At 37.5% G+C, this 23,535-nt stretch overlaps 1 protein-coding gene across 1 annotated transcript; it reads left to right on the top strand.

Annotated features, from left to right (window-relative positions):
- The first annotated feature begins 1,474 nt into the window (after positions 1-1,474).
- Positions 1,475-22,050, top strand: tfr1b (transferrin receptor 1b). The gene is made up of 19 exons (XM_034706162.1): positions 1,475-1,583; positions 6,348-6,403; positions 6,582-6,798; positions 8,095-8,308; positions 10,479-10,616; positions 11,134-11,218; positions 11,319-11,441; positions 11,526-11,621; positions 11,706-11,845; positions 12,933-13,099; positions 13,188-13,307; positions 14,500-14,585; positions 14,672-14,735; positions 14,819-14,886; positions 14,969-15,036; positions 16,328-16,418; positions 17,214-17,441; positions 17,528-17,677; positions 18,980-22,050. The coding sequence occupies exons 2-19, from the start codon at positions 6,371-6,373 to the stop codon at positions 19,190-19,192; spliced, it is 2,301 nt and encodes a 766-aa protein (XP_034562053.1). The 5' UTR covers positions 1,475-1,583; positions 6,348-6,370; the 3' UTR covers positions 19,193-22,050.
- The last annotated feature ends 1,485 nt before the right edge of the window (positions 22,051-23,535 follow it).

Genomic DNA, 23,535 nt, shown 5'->3' with positions numbered 1-23,535 from the left:
ATGATAAAAATAGAACAAATCTAAAGTACAATTTTTTTTTTAAATCCACCATCTCAACCCCAACCCCACAATCCTCATATTAGATTAAGAACATGGCATTTTCAAAAAACAAAATAAAAATAAAACAACAACAACAACAATAATAATAATAATAATAATAATGTAATTATTAATAAGGTAAAATAAGATGTTAAAACTCACCAAAATAAAATAAATTACTCAGATAAAGAAACATTAAAAGATCAAACCAGTAAAAGAAACTAAGATACTACACTAAAAGTAGATATAGCAAAGTAAAACAGAGTAGAATATTTAAATGTTGAGAGGTAATCTTTAAAAATCATAAAATAATAAAATCAAATTGATAACTAAATAAAAATTTAAATAATCCACAATAAATTTAAGAAAAAATTCTGAATAAATGTAACACATGTCTATAATAATTTAAAATAAGGCAGTATATACTTAAAAAAGTGACAAAAATTGGAACTAGATAATAAATAAATAAAGTAAGATAGAATAAGACTCAGTCAAAAGTGAGACATTTTTCATGCTTGCAAACTCAACTCAACTCAACTTTATTTATATAGCACCTTTCATACATATAAACATACATATAAACATGCACCTTTCATACATATAAACATGCAGCCCAAAGTGCTTCACAGAATAACAGAGAGACATAAAAAAACAGCAATGGTAAAAATGATAAAAGGTATGATTTTAGATAAAATACTTTAAAATAAAATAAAATCAATACGGTAAAATTAATAAAGTAAGTAATTGTGGAAAGAAAAATTAAAAATAAGGTAGCGTTAACAAGATCAGATGAATACAAGAAATAAATAGATAAATAAAAAATTAAACAAGATAAATAAATGTTAAAGCTCTAATGTTGTTGCAGCAACCCACACATAAGTACAATCAAGCATATAATTAGTAAAATAAAATAAGTAAAAATAAAAGTAGATAAATAAAGATAGAATACAATTTAAGTGTATGCAATGTTACAAATGGAATTTAGATATATACAATATTACAAACTGAATTTAGATACAAATGTTAAAAATGGATTAAATAGCAGTAATTACAGGCAGTATTCAAAATGTTTCAGTAACAGGTTGACATGGTGTGATTATGGTTGGTAATGACAGATTAAGCACTATAATAAATAAATATGGGTATATAATATGACCATAAGTTGTAGTACACAATAATAATGTAATATAACAATAATAATATAATATATCAAGATAATTATATTATATAATGTAATATGCAATTCAGAGTCTGATTGCTAGATCCATTGAAGACTTGTAAAATCACCTAATTTAAACACTTTGATAAAATAAAGAAGGTTTCATTATTTAGCATCCCTGAGCTCTTAAACACGTGTTCAGGATGTTGCAATCAGACTCCAATATTGCCTGTAACTCTCCTCTATTAGTGGGCGTTCCCTTTAAGGATGCGTACGTGACTTCAGATAGGATGACGTATGCGGAAGTGTTTTAACCCCCCCTTAAGGACAGGACACCGCTAGACTTGCAGGAGGAGAAGCCACGGGGCGTTTGAGCGGCGAGAAGGTAGGATGAATGACATTGACAATCATTTCGTTGTTGTATATGTTACAGAATCAGCTCCATGTTTCCCTTTATAGTCTTTAATGTGAGTCTTTATCCTGCTAAATAGATAAATAGGGCATTCAATGAAGAGCTAACTAGCTTACATGCAAATGATGCTGCACATGTCACCTGTCCTCTGCTAATAACATATGGAATCTCCTTTTGTGTCTTTGTTAATCCTCTGTGCAGATATGTTGGAAGAAATATGTGGTTTTGTGACATATTTCATTAAGCTTGTGCATAAATACTCCTGCCTATAAAACAGCTTTTTCACATGCTATTAAAAATGAGGATGTATTTTATGCCACTAAATGTCCCTTATATATATATATATGGAGGGTAAGTCAACCTGTCTTATTCAGGAAGTGTTTGCATGATCAGTTGCTGCATTGTACAACCTGATACTGAAACCACACCCCAACTGGTTCTTTCAGTCTTTTATACCCCATTTATTTAGGTATTATATTTGATTTATTTAATAATACTTATTTCAAGCAGCTCTATTGCAAAATGACTAAGCAGGTTTGGATTCCTTATTATTTAATGAGGATTGATTTGATAGCAGTACAGAGACACATGACTAAACAGATCAGTCTAAAAGAAGCACTGATTGTGGATTTTGAGGTACATATATAAGCTAAATGCTTAATCTGTCATTACCAACCATAATCACACCATGTCAACTTGTCACTACTGAAATTTTCTAATACTGCCTGTAATAACTTCTATTTAATTGAAATTCCATTGTAACATTGTATATATCTAAATTGTATTCTAGCTATTTTTATTTTTGCTTATTTTATTTTATTTTATTTTATTTTTACTTAATGAAACTTCTTTCTTGATTGCACTTATGTCTGGGTTGCTGTAACATCTGGATTTCCCTCCCGGGAGATCAATAAAGTAATATCTTATCTTATCTTAAATAGGATTATTTATTTTTTTTGGTAACTTTTTATTTATATACTTTTTTCAATTGACACACAACAAGCACACTTACAGGAGATGTATTCCCTTACACTTAATCTTTATTAATGAGACAAATTCCTATAACTAGAATCGTCGTCTCTACATTCTTCTCTTAATTCACAGAATAGATTCATTGCTTATAGTTTACATTTACAGAGGTGTATTTAGGGAAAAACTGAACTGAATTTAGGATTGATTTAAATCCTAATTTTGGTCAAAATAAGCGGACTTTCTTTGACCTATTATTGGTATTTCTTTTTTCTTTGTCATTCAACTTTTTATTGCATTTTTTCTCAGTATTTCTCTGTTCACCACAAGTTAACAAATTATATATAAGTTATACAAAACCAACATTAAAAAAGAGAAAAATACAAAAAGACAAAAAATGATATTAAATAAAGAAATAATAATAATAAACTGTACAAACAAAAAAGAAGATAAACATAAGAAAACAAGGTAAATTAAAGCCGCAAGCGGTGATGAACGGGCCCTCGCACTCCTGCAGCCGCCGCCTACGTGAGCCACTGCCACATGTAAACCGCCGCCGGATATGAGCCACCACATGATGTGAAAGCAAGATCTGAGAGTATATACTGCGTTAGGTGGTGCAAATGTTCCAAGTTTTTGGCAGATTGCCAAGAAAACCTCCAAACTTGGCAGTGTGCCACGCCCACAATTTTAGTCTGAACAGAATTCCTTTAATAGTTTTTAATCGTCAATGTGTCTGCTATAGAATGTGACTTGTTTGGACTGAATTGGAGAAAAACCCTAGGAGGAGCTCTCAAAAGTATGCACCCTTAACTCATATTTTAATGAGTTCTGCAGGGCTTGAGGGTTTAAATAAACAGAAAAAGGAAAAAAAGAAATATATTAATATATCTATTATTGGTATTCAACATTTTTTTGAGGCAGGGGTTGCCAAACTTTTCAGTCCAGGACCCCCAAAATAACAGTGCCAGAGACTCGGGACCCACGCTGTTACTTAAGTTGGCTAAACGTTACTTACAGCCGTAGGCAAGCACTAATAGGACAATCAAAAACAGACTTTAGAAACTGAAAGCTAAAATGCCATAATCTTATTTCATAGTTAAAAAAGGTTGAAAGCAGAATGAGAGTAATCTTCATGTTTAGTCTGTAGCAGTGACAGGATGTACAGATTCTGATTTGCATTTATTTTACCCAATGTCTTTATTTATGTATTTATAATAATGGATAAATAATACAATTTTAGATATTCAGAATAAAAAAAAGCTTTTGAAAAAAACACTATTTTGGATGGGATCTCACGACCCCCCCAAGGGGTCCCAACCTCAACTTTGGGAACCAGTGTTTTAAGGCAACACATGCAGTTTGATGATGCTTGCATTCCTGTTCAGCTTACAGTTATGAGTATTAATGAATATATTCTGACATCAGAACAGGACATCTGAAGCATGTTGGTAATTTGTGACAATCTTTTATTTTTGCTGTGTTCTGAAATCAACTAATTTAAAAATATTAAAGGAATATTTGATTGCATCCGCATGAAGATAAATCTGTTGTTTCTTTTTATTTTAAAAAGACTGAAAAGAGAGAATTTCTTTATTGTCCATGTTTTAAAATTGTGTGCTTCGCTTTTGCATTGAACAGCAGTTTGCAGTTTCCGTATGATCCCAGTTTTGCTTCAATAATCATATTTTCTGCTGATTTCTTTGATTCTGCAGACAGTACCAGAAGCTTTGTCTTTTAGCTGCTCAGCAATGAGGAAGTGGTTTTCTGTTTTTCTTTTTTTATTGGTACGCTTGCCACCTGATTTAACAGGAGGAAACGTTTGAGGTTGGTGCAGGCGCCTCAGTGTGCGCTGGGCACGACATGTTTCTAGCTGAAACAAAGCTGAAAACAAAAGATAGTGCTGTTGTGATGTGGAAACAAACCTGAGATCACATTGTCTGGGTCTTACCTCTCTGGTGTTTTGTTCAGTGAAGGTTAAACTGGTTCTGGGATGTCATTTGAGACATTGGATGCTTTGCGTTGGGACAGGAGTAATACTTTATGAAGCATTTTATTGACAAAATGATAAACAAACAGTAATCAGGATGTCTTTGAGGCGAGGCGTATTTAGTATCATGGCATATTTCACAGAGGAAGTTCAGAGAGCTTAGAAAAAGAGATGCAGGTTGAACCACAATTTCATCAACAATAAAGACATCATATACATCTTAATTTATCACAGTGAATAAAAATACATTCTTTTATGTATATGAAGTGATGAAAAATGGCCTTTTTGGTTTTATGTTGAGTCTAGGAGAGACATTTTACAAACACAGGTACTGTATATAACATGAAAACACATAGTAGCTGCTGCCTATCTTGGCCAGGACTCTCTTGGAAAAGAGATTTTTAATCTCAATGAGCATTTCTTGGTTAAATAAAGGTTATAAATAAAAAGTAGCTAAGATGTGTTCTTACATATTTGTTTGTTAATTGCACTTCACACCTTTCCCTTAATATTTTAAACGCCCATTGCTTATTTTCTAATACCTCTCAGGCCTACTGAAAAAATGCTTCTAAATCAGATGGATTAAAAAGACTCAAGAAAAACAAGAAAAAATAAATTATTCTGATTAAAATAAAGTGACAGTGTTATTTAACAAAGCAGGTATAGTTGCAGGGTGCCCCAATGTGTAATCCTAATTATTTTACTGTAGTGTTTTATGTTTATTTTAATGTTGTTTTATTATTTTATTTTTATTTGATTTAAATATTTGTTTATTTGAATTTTTACACATTATAAACAGAAGATCAATGTAAACAATTTAGGCAAGGGATTTTTTTCTTGTATAAGAAAACAAAAAAAAAGTAGATAAGTGAATGAATTAATGAAGAAAAAAATATTAAAAACAGTAATAGATTAAAATAAAAATAAATAGATTTAGATGAGAAGAAAATAAAATAATGAAAATACAATAAAATAAATGGGTAAATATTATTGTATTTATTTTAAACCATGTGTTTTATTTATTATTTGTCTACTTAGTTTTATTGATATTTCTAGTGCATTTATTTTATTTTCCATGTTTACCCTTCCCCTTTTTAATGTATTTATTTAAACTATTAATATTCGTATTATTATTTGGATTTTAAAAATTATTTTAATCATATATATTTTTGTTGTTGTTGTTGTGCTTTAGTCTCTACTCCAAAATCCTTTATTTTTTTTAAATTTAGCAAATTTTACCATTATTTTACTTCTGTTTTTTCTTCTTTTCCTTGCTATGAAGCACTTTGAATTTGCATTTTTTGTTCTATGAAAGGTGCTGTATAAATAAAACTTGATGTGTTGATAACAAAGAGGAAACGGTCAGCCAGTGTTTAGACTGAAAACAGAGAACCGGACTTATTTCTCCAAACATGTAGTGATGTGTATCTGAGGAGGAGTAAACCCAAAACACCAGATATACAAGGTCATTACAGAGACAGCAAGCTCAATCCTGTCGCCCATGATAAACAGAACACACTGACACTAATCCTTGATGCTGTATATAACTGTAATAATGTTTTAATGCTGTCAGACCTGTTTGTGTTTGCTGCCTCCCCCTGAGTAATTACAGTAACCCTTAATAGTCATCTTAATAGCAGCGCCAGTAAAACATGATCTGACATGATCACAGCTTGCCCCTCCTCCTGCTCTCTTCCTGTTTATTGATCTGTCATCTTTCATTCTTCTTTTGCTGTCACAACCGTCCTCTCACAACCTCTTCTTCTCTCCTTCTTTAGAACAAGAAGAAGCAGCAGCAGCGATGGATCGGATCAGATCTGCCTTTAACAGTGTGGTAAGTGTTTGCTCTTTCATATTCACAGCAGCTGTTTTGCACATCTCATCTTTTGTATGTAGAGTAGCAGGTTAAATAGATTACAATATCAGGCACCCTGACTCCAGTCTTCCCTTGCAGCCAGAAGGAGTCACATTGTGTTCATAGCTTGAACTCTGCTCCCCTCTCTTCCTCCCAGGTTAAAAGTGAGAGGTACAGCAGGTTCACCCTGCAGCCTGCAGAGGACGGGGAGAGACACGTCGAGGTCAAGCTGTCCGATGATGGCGCGGAGGTCGAGGACGAGCACGGGCATGATCAGGCACCGGGTTCTCCCAGCTTCAGGCCAGCTCCTCCTCATCAGAGCAGGCGTTCCCTTTGCTACCTGATCATGGGAACTCTGCTGATCTTCATCATTGGTACGCCACGCCTGACATCCTATCTGTGCCAAGTGCTTTAATTTCTCATTCATTGTTTGAGTTTATTTTTTTGTAGATAAAGAAAGTCACAAGAAAGGGAAATGATCTTATTAAGCAGATGCACCAAATGAGATCTTTTATTTAAGTTCCTGTTTCCGTGGAAGTGAAGGAAGTTCATCTCAAAGCCTACAGCTGTATCATCCTCCACCTTAATGAAGGTTGTTTCTTTCAGCCGAAGGTTTGCCTTCAAAGGGAAGATAAAATAAGCCACAATTAAAGCTCCTGTGAGGAGTTTTTATCTGGTTTTTAAACTGACTGAAGTCAATCCTGGTGTATCTTTATGACCTATAAAAGCAAACCAGGCCACAAGGAAGCAAAGAGAGTTTAATCTTCTTCTTTATTGTTATGGGTTGGTGTCACAGCAAAGCTTCACACCGAGTGATGCATTTGACTTATTACCTTGTCCACAGGGGGCGCCAAAATCAACACAAAAGTTCCTGACTGAGCTTTAAATACAACAAGAGAATGACGGACAGATTATTAACTTCTCTATATCAGGGAAAAGAAAAGTAGTGACAGAAAAAGAAACAAGAGTTGGAGTAGTTTTCTAATATTTTTATCTGGCACAGGTTTTATTTGACACTTTTATTGTTTTTATGCACCAAAACTGTGGAACTCTGACTCCAGACATTAAAACGGGGAGCTCTCTGGGTATTTTTAAAAGTAAACATAAGGCTTACCTTTTTAATCTGGCTTTTAATTTAGAGCAATTTATTTTTAACCCTGGACTGCATTTTTATTATCATCATTTTGACAATATTTATTTATTTATTTAATTTATCTGAACTTTTTAAGTTTAACAGATTTTTTTTATTCTTACTTATTTTATTAATTTTATTGTATTGATTTTATTTTAAAGTATTTTTTGTGATTATTTTATTATTTTACCCATCTGTGTTGTTTTCTGTCTCTCTGTTCTTTTAATAAGCACTTTGGGTTGCATGTTTGTATGTATGAAAGGTGCTTTATAAATAAGGTTGAGTTGACTCCATCACATAGTGTAACAGACAGAAAACTAAGGTGTCTCTTAAGGTGCCTTAAAAAACTAAACTCACCCCAGACCACCAGCAAACAGGTTCTGGTTCATCATGCAGAAGCAGAAGAGGTTTAATTCAGCGGTTTGTAGATAAATTCCTTGACAGACAGTGAACCAGTTTAAAGATCGAACACATGGAATCATGTGGTCGCTGCTAGCTTTGTAAACCGTCTCTCCTTTCTCTGATGTTTGTCTTCCAGGCTACCTTGTCGGCTACATCAGCCACTCCAAACCGAAGGTGGCGACGGCGAGCTGTGACCTGAGGCTGGGGACGGAAACTCAAACAAGAAAGATGCCAACCACAGACGCTCCAGCTGTTCCTCCCGAAGCTCCGAACTCTCAGATGGACTGGGCAGACGTCACTGAACTCCTCACGCAGAAACTCACCAGCCAGGCCTTCGACAAAACTCTGAGGTATGCTGATTACATCCACGGCCTTGAGGCACTTTAAACCGTCCTTACCATCAAACGCCCAACGAGCAAACAGACTTGTGGCCAGATTATTGTTGAGTAAATAATCCTGTCCAAAAAATAAACTCTCTTTTCTTTAAACTGCACTTTGAATACTTACATGCAGCTCAAAGTGCTTCACATGAGTACAAACAGACATTTTTTAAGGAGACACGAAAAAAACTCCAAAATGAGAATGTTAGATATCAGTGAATAAAAGTATGAAAAGTGAAGTAAGATAAAAGGAACACCGGGGACAAACGAGGACTCAGGTTCCAACATATCACCAAATAAAATAATCCTTCTAAAGTAAGACCCACGTTACTCAATATGTTCCACTAACCAGGCCTCCTGTGAGAGAAAGGAATAATAAGTCTGAATCTCCCGCAGCAGAGGGATCAGAGAGCGTTTTATTTTTAAACTGCACACAGTCAGAGAAAACAAAAGAGGCAGAGCAAGGTTACAGTGAGTGTGATTATGAAAGAGAGTTAATACCCAACAAGTTTCAGGACTGTAATGGACCGAGCTGACCCAAAGAAACACCCACAGTAAAGCTGAGTTCTGCAAATTATTCTAACATTACCGACGATAAAAACCACAAGACACCATCTGCTGCTGTGGTTTGAGTTCACATTACTCAGCTTTTTTTGCAATACCAGAGATTTCCTGGTATTGTTCTTTTTGTTCCTGATACCAAAAATTTGCTGATTGGTCATCGGGAGGAAGATAAGGGTCGAGGAAAATGAGGACAAGCAGGTTAAAGAAGTGTTTTTACTAGGGAGGTCAATTTTAAGTGATGTCAAAACAATGCCAAATGCGATTTGCCCCTAAATCTAATTTTCCTTATCAACAAAATGTATATAACTGAGAGTGTTAAAAAGCTACGGATCGGGTCACTGGTGGCCTAGTGGTCTAAGCACCCCACGTACAGAGGCTACAGTCCTCGTTGCAGGGGTCGCCGATTCGATTCCCGGCCGGTTGACCATTTCCTGCATGTCTTACCCCGCTCTCTACTCCCCACATTTCTTGTCTCTCTTCAGCTGTCCTATGAAAGAAAGACAAAAAGGCCCAAAAATATACCTTTTAAAAAGATACGGATCATACAGTCATATAAAGTGAAGGCTCAGACTGCAACTTGTGGATTTGCTGCAACAAGGGAACTGAACAGAAACATATTTCAGACTCGCAGTGTCCAGTTTTCTCTCTACTCGTTCTTATTGAGAAAAATAAGCATGTGTACGTGGTCAGGTGTCAGCTGGGAGCGCAACCAGATCACTATCAGTCCGGCGGCAGAGGGGGAAAAAAAACGCTTGTGGAGACCTGTCACTCACAGCTGATCGTCTCCGCTGTGCGCAACACCTTCAGTCAGTTGATTCACATCCGAACATGCTTTAAACTTAAAACACCACCCTGATAGCTGAACCAAATATGAGACCACATGATGTTTAATCGATACTCAACTAATCCCAAGTTGTTACCCAAAAGCAATAAACGCACTTAACCTAAAATAATGCTAATGTGAATTGGGGGCTGTGCAATGATGTGTGTGCTTCTGTTTTTTTATTCATTATCTATATTTGTCTACTGTTTTCAAGATTTGTATTCTGTTACTACTGATCTTTTTATGCATCTTTTGCACTGATAAATGAGCTGCATTTCAATTTAGTTGTACAATGTATAATAATAATAAATATATAAAGTCTATTCTATTCAGTATGCAGCAATTATACGTTATTAGAGGAATAGTCCAAAGGGTTAAAAGCTGTACAGTACCAGTCAAAAGTTTGGACACACCTTCTCATTCAATGGTTTTTATTTATTTTTATTATTTTCCACATTATAGATTAATACTGAAGACATCAAAACTATGAAATAATCTGGTTTTGCCATAATCTGGATTACGACAGTAGTCAAATAGGGCTATCCATTGTGTACTAACCCATTGTGAACAACACAACTGATGGTCTCAAACACATTAAGAAGGCAAGTCATTCTACAAACTGACTTTTACTTAGAAGGCCTGAGTCACCTATCGGCCTCTTACTCAGAGGTGTTTTTACTGTGAATGAAAGAGTCCTGTCAGAAGGAAACTGAGTCAGTGACGGTAGAAACATGACATTCTGTTTCCCTGCAGTGAGTTTGATCTCCCGAGGCGTTCTGCTGGGAGTGTAGAGGACTTGAGTCAGGCAAACCGCCTCTTCAACGAATTCAAGGGGCTGAACATGGATCCCTGGAACGACATCCACTACATTCAGCTGCAAAAGCCCGACAGGTTAAAACAAAGCATCTACTTATTTGAATACTCGTGATACTTTAAATTAAAAACGTCTTAAAGGTGCGGTTATTTAAAGTCAAAGGAAACCGCAATCATCCAGTTTATTGTAACTGTTTTTATTTGACACAAACACATCAGCAATAAGAAAGACAAGGAACATAAAGAGAGTGTTAAAGCATGTGTGGGGGTGGGTAGATTGTTTTGAAACTACACCCGGACTACATTTAAGAGGTAACACAAAACCACCAAAAGACCTAGATATCAAGAGCTCACACGTTAAAGTGCATAAATGAAGTTAAAAAAGTAGAACATGGTTCCAGTTTCTTTTAGTTTCCATCATAGAGTCACAGAGGGATTTTATCTGTAATTCTTTGGACTTGTTTGCGAATGTTTTCTTCCAACTCTTCCCGTTACAGGGAAGCAAACAGTGAAAAAGTGACTCAACAGGAAACCGATTAGTTAAATAAACTCAAGCCTTCAAATGAGTGATGTTTGAGCTTTGTCCTTCTTGCAGCTCTCGTCCAAACCGGGTCAGCTTTGGTCCTGATGAATTTGAGCTGCTCAGTTTTCTGGCCTACAGTGCTCCAGGGAAATTTACGGTGAGCTCTCACACACTTGTTATTTTTGTCAGATCTTGCAACAGTGAGGTTCTTGTTTGAATGCACTCACAGATGAATCCTCCTCTGTTTTCGCCTGCAGGGGAAACTGGTGTACGGCAACTACGGCCGTCCGAAGGATTTTGAAGCTGTGCAGAAAAAGAGCGTGGAGCTCAACGGCAGTGTGGTGCTGCTGCGAGCTGGGAACATCACCTTTGCAGAGCAGGTGTGTGCTGACTCTTTTAAAATGCTTCACATCACTTAACTTCCCTCAGAGCTTGATGTCATGACTCTGATTTGGCGTCTTCAGGTGGACAATGCTGCCAAAATGGGAGCCTCAGCCGTTCTGATCTACCCCGACATTCAAGATTACAAGTATGTGGCGAACACGGCCCTCTTCGGACATGTGAGTGAAGACACAACAACCTATTCTCTTTAGCAGTGAAACCACTTTGTGCAACATGGTACTGATTCATGTGTGTCTATTCAGGTCCATCTGGGTTCAGGTGACCCCTACACCCCAGGATTCCCCTCCTTCAACCACACCCAGTTTCCTCCGACTCAGTCGTCCGGTCTTCCAAAAATCCTGGCTCAGACTATCACCGCAAACCAGGCTGCAATACTTCTACAGTAAGTATACTATCCTGCACACACAGACGCTCACTGACCATGATGCCTTCTAGTCCAACATACTCTAACGGCCAAATTCCACCAGATCTGTGTCCGGTCCGTCTACGATCCGTCACGACACCAGATCTGATTTCTATTCTAGTCAATGTGTTAATTTCCACTGGATCCACTGTCATGTCATTTTGAGCGGAGCCAGGCCTGGAGTCAACAGGTCAGAGGTTTTTAGAGGACCATAAAGACAACATGGATGAGGAGAGGAGGAGGAGAATCCTTGATTCAGTGATTGCCGCGGGAAAACCTCGGTCACATGACTCCAGCTGTCCAGCGGTCCGTTCCGTGCTGCATTCTGAAAACCGAGCACTGAGCTGGACCACAGCGGATCGGCGTTGGACCGGACTGGGATCTGGTGGAAGTCCTGTGTAATGCACCAAAGTTTTGCATGACTTATTACAACTGCAAACACTGAACATTTCTTTATGATGTGAACTACAATCCACCTGGTTTAATAACTACTTCATAAAGATGGTGCAGAGCTACATCACATTGTTTCATCTTTAGCACAGCTGATGGACAGCTGTGGCAGCAAATTGCTTCTCCCAAGACAGCCACACTCTGAAGCATACCCTGCTTTAGTATCTGTTTTACTGTAGATGGAAATTAAATGTATAAATCAGACAGGAAGACCTGACACAACAAACTCATTAGACAATGTTTAATGAGCTCACAAATCAGCTGAAGAGACATTTTCCATCTGCTTCATACAGTCAGATGGCTATTTGCTGCCTGTGGGTCGCCCCCTACTGGTGGTAAGAAAGAATGCGGGTTTAAGGAAGTTTCTTTCTGCTTTTTAAAGTAACCCTAAATGACAAAATCCTTACACTTCATTTTTGTATCTGTATGACTTGCCAACCTCTGCCTGAGTTCAATCAAACCTGTGAACACCAGAATGATACCTGTGAATACTATCTTTTCAGACCTTTTCTAAGGCCACCTCATTGTGTAAATGTATTTTCAGAATTTGCTGAATGAATATGGAAACTGTGCAGCTTGTCAAAGAAGTAACCTCAATCTCTCTGCCCTCCTGTAGAAAAATCGGCGGTCCTGAGGCAGACACAGCCAGTGGCTTTAAAGGCGGTTTGGGTTCGGTGTACAGCCTTGGAGGTATCGAGGACATCACAGTCGAGGTGAACAACCAGCTCGTCAACACAGAGATCCACAATGTGTTTGGAGTCATCAAAGGATTCACCGACCCTGGTAATAATCTTTCTTCTCACGTGAGATGAAGATGATTTGTTTCCTCTGTGAATGTCTAAATGTTTGGTGTCTTCTTGTGAATCTGTAGATCGTTACGTGGTTCTGGGAGCTCAGAGAGACGCATGGGGTCGAGGTTACGCCAGAGCTGCTGTCGGCACGTCTGTGCTGTTAGAGCTGGCCAAAGCTATTAGTGAGATGGTGGAGAAAGGTAACACATTCATACTTCTTTGCATGCTGTAAACACTACACAAGGTATTAGGACAGATCAAAAGAGAGATGTAAAATCATGGAGGATTTATTTCCTTTTTTAATTGACTTCATGCTCAGGGAAGAGTTCATCTACAGAAACAAACTTCATTTGTCAGATCAGGAACTGAAAAAAGATTGAAGACCAATCAGGAGGTGCATTAAATTGAAAACCAATACGTTAAAAAACATTGATTTCTAAAATACTTGCTTATGAAGCTACATTCAGAGTAGCTTTTTTTAAATTAACATAAGCTGTTAATGTCCCAAAATGAGATGTGTAACCACTTCAATTTTTTTTGAACGTTATTTTGATACTTTGTATTAGTGGTGTTGCAAATTTCCAAAGTGTCATCTCAAAAAAACTATATATTTTGTTTAATTATGCAGCATTTTTTCAACATGCAATGCATATATTTTATATTCATACCCCCTCCAACAGCAAACATGTTCTCTATGAAAACACTCCCAAAAAACTCACATCGGATTTATTATTATTATTATTATTATTATTTAATTTTGGTAAAATTATTTTTAATGTATTGATTTGTTGAATAAATGCATTATTATTTTATTTTAATACATTTTTTTTATTCCTTAAGTATTTATTTATTCTACTTTTAATTTTCTCTTCTGAACTATGGGCTTTATTTATTTATTTATTTATTTTTTTGTGTTAATGAAATATTTCAGATCTGAGTCTAATGGCTGCATTGTATTTTTTTCTTGTGTTGGCTATGTCTAATAAAAAAAAAAGTAAAAAACAACAACAATTAAAAAACTAACATCCCTTACACAACCTTTCCAAAGTGGGATTTTTAAAAACTTCATAAAAGAGTGTTGATTTTCTATTTTTTAAGATTATATTAATTAGATAATTATTAAATTTAATCATCAGGAAAAAATATTGAAATCTATCAGTGTTTTACCTTTTTAAATAGAAACTTGTAATTCTAAACTCTGTAAGATTAGGAGAGAAAAAGGCCTCTGTATGGGCCATCAGAATCACCTACAACATGAAGCTTTGGGTTTGAGATGTCCTTTTTTGTCCAGTGTCATAGACTCACAGTTGTAGCAAGTGTGTGAGTGTGTGTTTGTGTGTAGATTTAGCAGTTTATGTCCCTTCCTAACATCCGCGTTCTTCTTTTTCCCAGACGGCTTCAGGCCCAGGAGGAGTCTGGTGTTCGCCAGCTGGAGTGCTGGAGAGTACGGAAGTGTTGGCGCCACCGAGTGGTTGGAGGTAGGAACTAAAAGAACATTTGATTCTTTTTATTTTGTTATTTCAGAAGAGAATGTTTAACGTGTCTTCTGTTTGTTTGTTTGTAGGGTTACATGTCCTCTATCGACAAACACGTCCTCACCTACATAAACCTGGATGGAGTGGTCATGGGTCAGTGCAGCTCACACCTGCAGTTTCTGTGTTCTCATGTGTTTTAATATGAATGTGTGTTAACTGAGTTCGTCTCCTCCCAGGTCGAGGGAGCTTCATAGCGTCAGCGAGTCCTCTGCTCTACAGCCTGCTGGAGAGCACCATGAGAGGGGTGAGAACTCCTCCTTTAGATCTGATGTGTTTGGTAAAGAAGCAGCAGAGTATGTATGAACTCTCTCTCTCTTGTACTTCAGGTGAAGAGTCCTCTGGGTTCTGGCACGGTGTACGATCTGGTCGGGAAATCTGCCTGGCAGACTAATGTGTAAGTCTACTTACACATTAAAGGTTATCTAACTCCACAAACTTGTTATCTTCTTAGAGAGTCGTCGCCATCTCCTCTCCATCTCTCCATCTCTGTAACCAGTATGGACAGAATTCAAACAGCTGTTGAACTCGTCTTCTTCTTGGGTTGCTTGCGGCGTAATCTTCTGTCACCAAATCTGTGATGGCATCTTTTTCTTACTGAATGTTCCAGCATTATATCAGGCTTTCACTTTTACCAACAGTGAGATGTTAATTGGCACATGTACAGCTCAGCCGATAGCAGTGCCCTCTCACTGAAGTGACCTGTGATTAGTCAGCGTCTCCCATCATGAGTTTAGTGTCCTGAAGCCTAAAGAGAGATCAGAGAGGAGATGAGTAAGTCCAGTTACCTCTCAGAGCACTTGAATCACAGTATGATGAGAGGCAAATTTATTCTTCTGCAAAAAAAACTGCTTTCTCTGCTTAAAGCTGAGAAATGAAAACATATTTTTCCATCAGTGTTGTTGGATAAGACCTTTTACCTTCAACAAAGAGTGTCCGGAATTAGCGTATCTTATTTTGACAGACAAAGCATGGCAGGAACTCATGAAGGTCACAAAATAAACCTTGATCCAGATGGAGAGAACTATGCAAGAATAAAATCCAATGCCAAAGATAAACGAGAATTATAAACAAATAAAAGTGATGAAAGAGAAGGATTATCAGCAGCAGGAGAGCAGTAATAAAAAGAAGAAGAGGATGACGAGCCAGATTCTAGCGGCAAGAACTACTATTATCTTTCTCATCACTATCATCTCTCTCTCTCTCTTCATCTCCTCTATCCCTCTTTCCAACCCCAACTCGGTCTCAGCAGATGTGTGTCTAACATGAGTCTGGTCCTGCTGGAGGTTTCTGCCTGTTAAAGGAAGTTTGTCCTTGCCACTGTAACTTGCTAAATGCTGCAAAGTTCTCTGCTCATGGTTGATTAAGATGAGATCAGACTGAGTCCTGTCTGTAAGATGGGACTGGATCTTATCCTGTTATAATATAACATAGAGTACGGTCTAGACCTGCTCTGTTTGATAAGACTCTTCAGATAACGGTTGTTGTGATATGGCGCCATATAAATAAAGATTGATTGATTGAGACATCAGAGAAAATAGAAAGCAGGTAAAAAAGTGTTGAAGTATCTGAGACGTACCTCACAGATGTGAACCTGCAGACCTCTTTTCCTCTGTAAAGAAAGAAGCTCTTGTTTGATTGTGTTGCTCGCCGCCTTGTTCAGTAACTTGACGTTATTCTGCGTGCAGACTGAGGCCGATGACGATGGACGACTCTGCTTATCCCTTCTTGGCCTCCTCTGGAATTCCCTCCGTGTCCTTCCACTTCATCTCCCCTAATGTGAGACTTCATGCAGAACTAAACAGACGATATTTACTGATAATGCTTTGTTTGTTTATGTTTACTCCCAACAAGTACAAATGGAGAAAAGCTGTGCACCAGCAGCCTGACAGACAGACAGACAGACATAAAATAGTAGAATTCACATGATGTTAAGATGATGGAGAAAATGCATGAAACCTAGTTAGAGTAAGAGTAACACAGCTTTTTCACAGATATGTTTATTGACATTTTATTACATGTGAACAACACAAAACCAAGACAACACACAGTGACACACAACAACAAAAACAACAACAACGACAACAACAACAACAACAATAGTAGTACAAATTATATTAAAATCTAAATTATATTAAGAAGTGTATACAAATTAATATATGTATAAATAAATAGCAAAATAAAGCAGCAGGTAAATACATAAGTAAATAAATAAATACCAAAATTAAAAAAAATAATAAAATTGTTATTGGTCAGTCTGTCGCCCGCAATGCAGCATTTTAGGCATTTTAAAAAAAAACAAAAAAAACTCCATCTGTAATAAGTTTCCTTTCACAGCAGCTCATATAAGTTCTCCTAGCTTGCATTAAACGCAGGGAGCTGTTGTAAGTGCTTCATTAGTGAGAGAAAACAACATACACAATTTCTACAAACTTAAACGTTCAGCAATATTAAACTTCATGACCATCATTGAGCAGTTTCCTGACGTACAGTTAATCTGCTTGTGTATTCTCAATTATTTCACACATTGTATTCTCCTCTTTAATCCCTCCCTCCATGTGATCTGGTTTGCAGACTGAGACGTACATCTACTACGGCACCAACCTCGACAACTTCGACCACCTCAACTACCAGACCAGCCATCGCACGGCTGAGATTGCAGTCCTGGCAGCTCAGTTCGCCGGCCGCATGGCGCTGCGACTCGTACACGATCGCCTCCTCAGACTGAACGTGAGCCAGTACAGCAAAGAACTCCTCAAGGCTGTGGCCCAGGTCTACGACCACATCAACCTGCTCAGGAGGGTCAGTTTCTCTGTTGGTCTTGTGTCTTTTATCCCGCTCCTCAGTGCATTTTCATTTACACTTCCTTGGCCTTTTTCTTCTTGCAGTCCGGTCAGCTGAAGGATGTGACTCCCTCCTGGCTAAACCAAGCCCGCGGCTCCTTTTATCAAGCGGCCGAGAGCATCAAGAACGCCATCGATAACACCAACTTGGACGACATGGAGGCCTGCCGGATCCTCAACGACAGAATCATGAGGGTAAGATCCATCCCGTGACAAAAATCAGTGCTTGCATCCATTTAAAACACATGATGATCAAAAAAAACATCCTTTATCCATCAGTTTTAAATGTGGTAATTTTAAGAAGTTCTGCAGCTGTAAGAATAAAACACACCTGAGTCAGACTTCCGTCCAAAAGCTGCCGCAAGCAAAAGAAGGATAGAGAGAGCAGAGATTATGGAGTGCCATAGAGAGGAAGTGAAGAGAGCAAGCACAAAGCAGAGAAAGGAAACTGATTGTTTCAGAGGTCACTCTGTGTAACACAAGCCGACATGACGACACCTGACTTGAAGAAAGAGCTTCATGTAGTTTCCATGTTTCCTCTGTGAGAGTGAAGTTTGGTCATTTCAAACAAGACAGTAACTGAACCCTTGTTGCCTAGAACTGTATTTTATAAAGCTGTGATATTGGAACAGATGTGAATCTATAGAAAGACAGTTCTTTTAACTAGACCATGTGTTTTTCTTTTTTACCTTGAATTGTATCAACTAGTCGTCTTCAGAAGAGTCACATGGTGTTCTGATGTGTCTGTCAGCTAATTTATAGAGGTTTGGTTTTCCCACCTGATATGGCAGGACGACCATGCCACCTGTTGTCCGACAGTCTTACACGGGACTCCCACCAGATCCGTGTCCGGTCCATCTCTGATCCACAGTGCTTTCTCGTCCGTCCACATACACCGGTTGCGTTTTCGTCACGCAGCACGGAGCTGGAGAGCCGGACAACTGGAGTCATGTGACTGAGGTTTTCTGAATCAACAATTCTCCTCCTCCTTTCCTCATCCAAGTTGTCTTTATCAGCCTCTGAAAACCTCTGACCTGTTCACTCCAGGCCTGGCTCTGCTCATCATGATATTTTGTTGTCATAGTCAAGTTAAAAACGATCTAATGAAAACCCAGTGTTGTATTCTGAAAATCACCCAGATGTGTTCATTCTGTTTTGGTGCCTGACTTCCTGTTCGGCTCCATCTGCTCTGTTGAGATTGATGCGTCGTGCTCCTGCATCCGGCAAAAATAGAAGTCTTGCGTATCTGATCCGTTGCGTTCCGACCTAATGGATCAGAGACGCAGCCAGAACACAACGGAGTGGATCCAGTGGAAGTTAACACATTGACTAGAATAGAATCAACTTTGGTGCTGTGACGGATTGAAGACCGGACACGGATCTAGTGGATTTTGTCTGTTAGTTAGACTTTTAAAGAAAGTGTAATAGTAATGTTTTTATATATTTAATCTATGAGACAGCTTTGATGCAAACATCTCCTTCTCTGAACCCTCCTAGGTTGAACACAATCTCCTCTCTCCGTACGTGAGCCCCACTGACACCCCGTTCCGTCACATCCTGCTGGGTCGGGGTTCCCACACTCTGGCCTCCATCGCAGAGACCAACGACATGAAGCAGCTCCGCACCGAGCTGGCTCTCGCTACCTGGACCCTGCAGGGGTGTGCCAACGCCATGGCGGGAAACATCTGGGACCTGGATAATGAAATCTAAAGAACAAGGATGAGAAAGGGAGGGGTGAGGGGGGTTTGGAGGAGCAGGTGTTGAATAATGAAATATGATGTGAGGTGTGAAACAGAGGGAGGAGCTCCAAATAAGCACTTAAGCACAAGCTGTCAACCAGAGGTCTTAGCCCCGCCCTTTAAAGAAACAGGCTTATAAAAGATTATTGGCGTCTTAATCCCAAGACTTCAGAAGAGGTAAAAACTGAACCAAGAACAAAACTTGAAGAAATCAAACGCTACTGAGAGAAACCGATGCAAGCTAAACCTCCGCTTTGACCTCTTGCTACCAGATCACTAAGTAACCTTATTTATACTTCAGTTTTTTATCAGTGGCAGTGTCCACTATAAAAGTATTATTTTGTCTTTTTATACGACGTTATCGGAAGCAGTGCCTTCCATAATTATGACGGTTATACTGTCTCAACCTACGGCAGCATCTGCTACAGAAATGACTCCAGCTGTTGCTGACTTAATGGAGCCCCTGATGAAGTTACATGTTAGTTTGTTACAGCCTTCATTTCTCCCTTTATATGTGCACAGAGATCCTGAGAGAGGACCAGGGGAGAGGGGAAGATCACGGTTTCATTTCAGCTCTGAAAGAAGATAGAAAAAAGCTTTTGTCTGTAGTGTTCACATGGATTAAGTAAGATGGATGGCAGACGAAAGCCTCTAAATTTAAAAAACAGGCCAATAGTGTGACAAAAATTCTGGCTACAAAAGGAAAATGTGAGTCAAATATCTCACATTGCAAAAATGATCCAGACATTGTCCAATCACGTGTTAGGGAGCTTTCTGTCATCCATTTTTAACTTGTGTTACAAAAGAACAGCATTCAAAGCATGCTAATTTTGGACCATGATGCCATCTGCTATCATGATGAAGTTGCAAAATAACCAGGAGTAGAAAGAATGATGAGTATCTCTCTTCTTAACACATCCAGTTTTTGTCCCTTCTCTTGATTCAAGAATTTGATTGGTCAGACAGCAGCACACCTTTCTCACAGGTTTAGCTACAATTGCAGTACACCCAAATAAAAAATGAACCCCCCTCTTACCCCTGAAAAGCATATATATTTGTTTTGCTGGGTCTGGATCCAGTCACTGTAACATCTTTATTCGGATCCCCATTAGCTTCCACAGTGGTCGCTATTCTTCCTGAGGGTCCACACATAACCACAATAAAAAACAGTAATTTAAGGCCTCACAATTCAAAACATCTTAAAAAGGTATAATAAAATATGGCTGAAAATGAAACAAGCCATAACAACCCTGAGAAAAATCATCTAAAAAGAGAAACAGGAAATAATACAAAAGAATGCTTTTGGCATGTGAAGTTCAGCCGGATCCAAAAAGCTGGAGTTGAATAATCTTAATCTGGATATTTAAAAAAATAAACATGATTATATTTTTTGCCGTGATCAATCAGTCAAAGAAAGCAGCATCTAAAGGGAGAAATGAAGGCTACATAATGTGTTTTTTTCCTGACTTAGTGTCAGTAAGGATTTAAAAAATTTGTACCAAAAATTAAAACAAGAAGTGTTTTATTTATTGACCTCAAGTGCAGATTTAAACCCCTTGCTTAGTGGATTTATTCTGCGCTTCATGGCAGGATGAGTTTCAAAAACAAAGTGCTCAAAAAGCCATCCTCCAACAAACAAAGCATGACTCCAACATCTTTTTAAGAACCCAATCTGAGCTTAATCGATTCCATAAGTTATCAAGAAAGCCATTTACTTTGCACAGTCTACTTTGGAGCTGTTATTATAACATGACAAAGTTATCGGGAGCAGTGTCTTCCATACTTTAAAAACCCCATTATCGGGAGCAGTGCCTTCCATAATGACCAAGCAGTGATGGTAGTTTTTGCCTACCAGTGTGTGTGTGTGTGTTTTGCGTGTGTATTTATCGAGAGCAGTGTCTCTCATATTTCACTTGTAAGGTGGAACAACTTATCGGGGACAGTGTTTCCCAGAGTTTTATACTGTATATATTTATTTTCTTTGTTTTGCATTGTGTGTGTGTGAGGGCTCAGTCCTCCAGCTCTACTTTCTGTTTGATGCTACGCTGCAGAGATCTACGAGGTGTCCGCTCTGTTAGGCTTCTTTCTTAACCTCTCCTTCTGTTGAGCGACTTTAAAACGTACCAGGAATACTTAACCTTCAGATGAATTCACTCCACGAGCCACAGCAGCTGTCTTTGCATGTGTTTTACTGACATGTTTACTCTTTAGTGCATGTGTCTATCCTGCTTTAACAAGGTGCAGCTTAGGCCAGATTTTCAAATGTTCAAATTGAAGCTAAACAAATGTTTTTGTAGATGAAACCTTATTTCATGATAGATTTGACTATTTTCTTCCCTAAAAAAAGGTTTACTCAGGTAACTACAAGGCCTGTTAAGCAAAATTAAATTGAATCAAGTACAAAAAATTATATCAAATTTATAATTGAACTAAAAATGATAACTAACAGTTCCAGGAATTCAACAAACCTGGCTATTTCATGTTGAAATGATCAAAATCAATTCATCATCAACATTAAAATCATACACTGTAAATGTATTTCTTTTATTCTACCATTAACTAAAGAGCAAACTAAATGTTGGTTTTTCATTACTGAGTTTCAGATGATAACATGTTTGGTTTATTTTTGTCAAAGTCTGTGTTTACCTCTTATGTTACAAAAACTGTAAGTGATGCTGGAAAACATTTTTACACTGTGTGACTTAAATACTGTATTTTCTGTGGTGATTCTGTCTTTCAGGAACTCTTCAGTATGGTTTCTATACTTGAAAAGTCACTTTTGTTTCTGTGGTTAGAAATTTGGCAGAAATAAAGAAATAAATCATTTTGGCTTAGCATTCGATAAATCTGTGTTTGAGTTTTAATATGGATTTAAAAAATTCAGACACTAGTTGATTAAACACTTACACTCTTTAACAGCACTTCTTTACCTTGTGTTACAGCCACTGTCAGAATCTATGCAGTGGTGTCATTAAAACCAAAGAAAGAGGACTCTTTAGAGCAGTGTGCAATGGAAGCCCTAAGCACACATTTCAACCATACTTTTTATTTACTCATCTCTTCCATGATAATGAGTGGATTTTCAATTGTTTTCTTGAGATCTCGACTTGTTTATCTTGTTATATTTTGAAAGAAGAGTTTGAAAGAAGTTTTTAGGATCTCAACTCATTTTTTTCTTTTTGATTTGGGAAAATAAAGCAGATTTTTACAATTTTAACTGATACATTTAACTCAACTCAACCCATTTTTATTTGTATAGCACCTTTCAAACATCCAAGCATGCTTCACAAACAGAAAAAAACAGCAAGAGGTAAAAGTGGAAAGGAAAGGGTTATAAAATACTTTCAAAATAATCATGATGATCAATAAAATCAATTCAGAGAAGTATCAAAAAAGTAATTAAAATAAAATTATTGTTATTATTATAAAATTGGTGTTTTCCCAGGTTTACTCCGGCTGTAGATGGCGGCTTTTTTCGCTCTTTTTAAGAACACATCAGGGTTCCCACGTGTCCTGGAAAACCTGGAAAACCATTGACCAGTTTTCCAGTACTGGAAAGCACCTGGAAAATGGGAGAAAAAGTAAAATGTCTTGTAAAATCACAGATTGTCCTGGAAAATTATTCCAACATGACTGCGTGCGACCTGACGAGGTTAAAAAAACACACCCCAATTCAACATTTATGGCCAATTTTGTAATTCAGTTCTATGTAGGTCAATGTATGCACTGATCCTCTGATTATTATTATTCTTTATTTATTTCAGTAAGGCAGCTTCCAGAGTCCTTTGCTGGTTCTTTTGTTTTTTTTCTTAGCTTCTTTTATATTTTTTGAGAAAAGAGAAAGCTGAGATGAGAGTTGGCCATCATTGTTACTTGGTTGCACTAATAAAGGTCTGTACCTGTGATTGCATTATTCTATAATCAATTTGCCATAATTTGTAAGCATGTAAGAGATAATTTCATGGATAGCTATAGCCTGCTCGTCTTTTAATGTAGACTTCCACTGAGACGAACATATTAGACTGTTTAGGAACTAAATTTAGACTGTCATACCAGCTTGATCATCACTGAAAATGTCCTTGAAATGTCTTGGAAAATGATCTCTGGAAAATGTATTGATTGCCATCGGGACATAAAGATCATTTTAACCAGTATAACAAAAAGTGTATCTAAATCTGACTACCAACCCCAGCTTTAAGATGATTATGCACTAATTTAAACATACTTACAAATATTAAAATTAATTTCTACTAAATCTGTACCCCTAAATGATTCACACTGTACCTTTAAATTCTCATCAGATAGTTATGTCTT

This window comes from Notolabrus celidotus, chromosome 17, assembly GCF_009762535.1.
Source record: "Notolabrus celidotus isolate fNotCel1 chromosome 17, fNotCel1.pri, whole genome shotgun sequence".
In the NCBI taxonomy this organism is placed as follows: domain Eukaryota; kingdom Metazoa; phylum Chordata; class Actinopteri; order Labriformes; family Labridae; genus Notolabrus; species Notolabrus celidotus.
Note: the sequence above shows the minus strand (reverse complement) of the source record. Positions and strands in the feature narration are given on the sequence as shown.

Excerpts from the sequence above, each read along its gene's own strand:
- tfr1b (XM_034706162.1), top strand. The coding sequence starts at position 6,371 with ATGGATCGGATCAGATCTGCCTTTAACAGTGTG. Across the intron at positions 13,100-13,187 it reads CAAAGGATTCACCGACCCTG|ATCGTTACGTGGTTCTGGGA; the intron begins GTAATAATCTTT and ends GTGAATCTGTAG. Across the intron at positions 16,419-17,213 it reads TCCACTTCATCTCCCCTAAT|ACTGAGACGTACATCTACTA; the intron begins GTGAGACTTCAT and ends TCTGGTTTGCAG.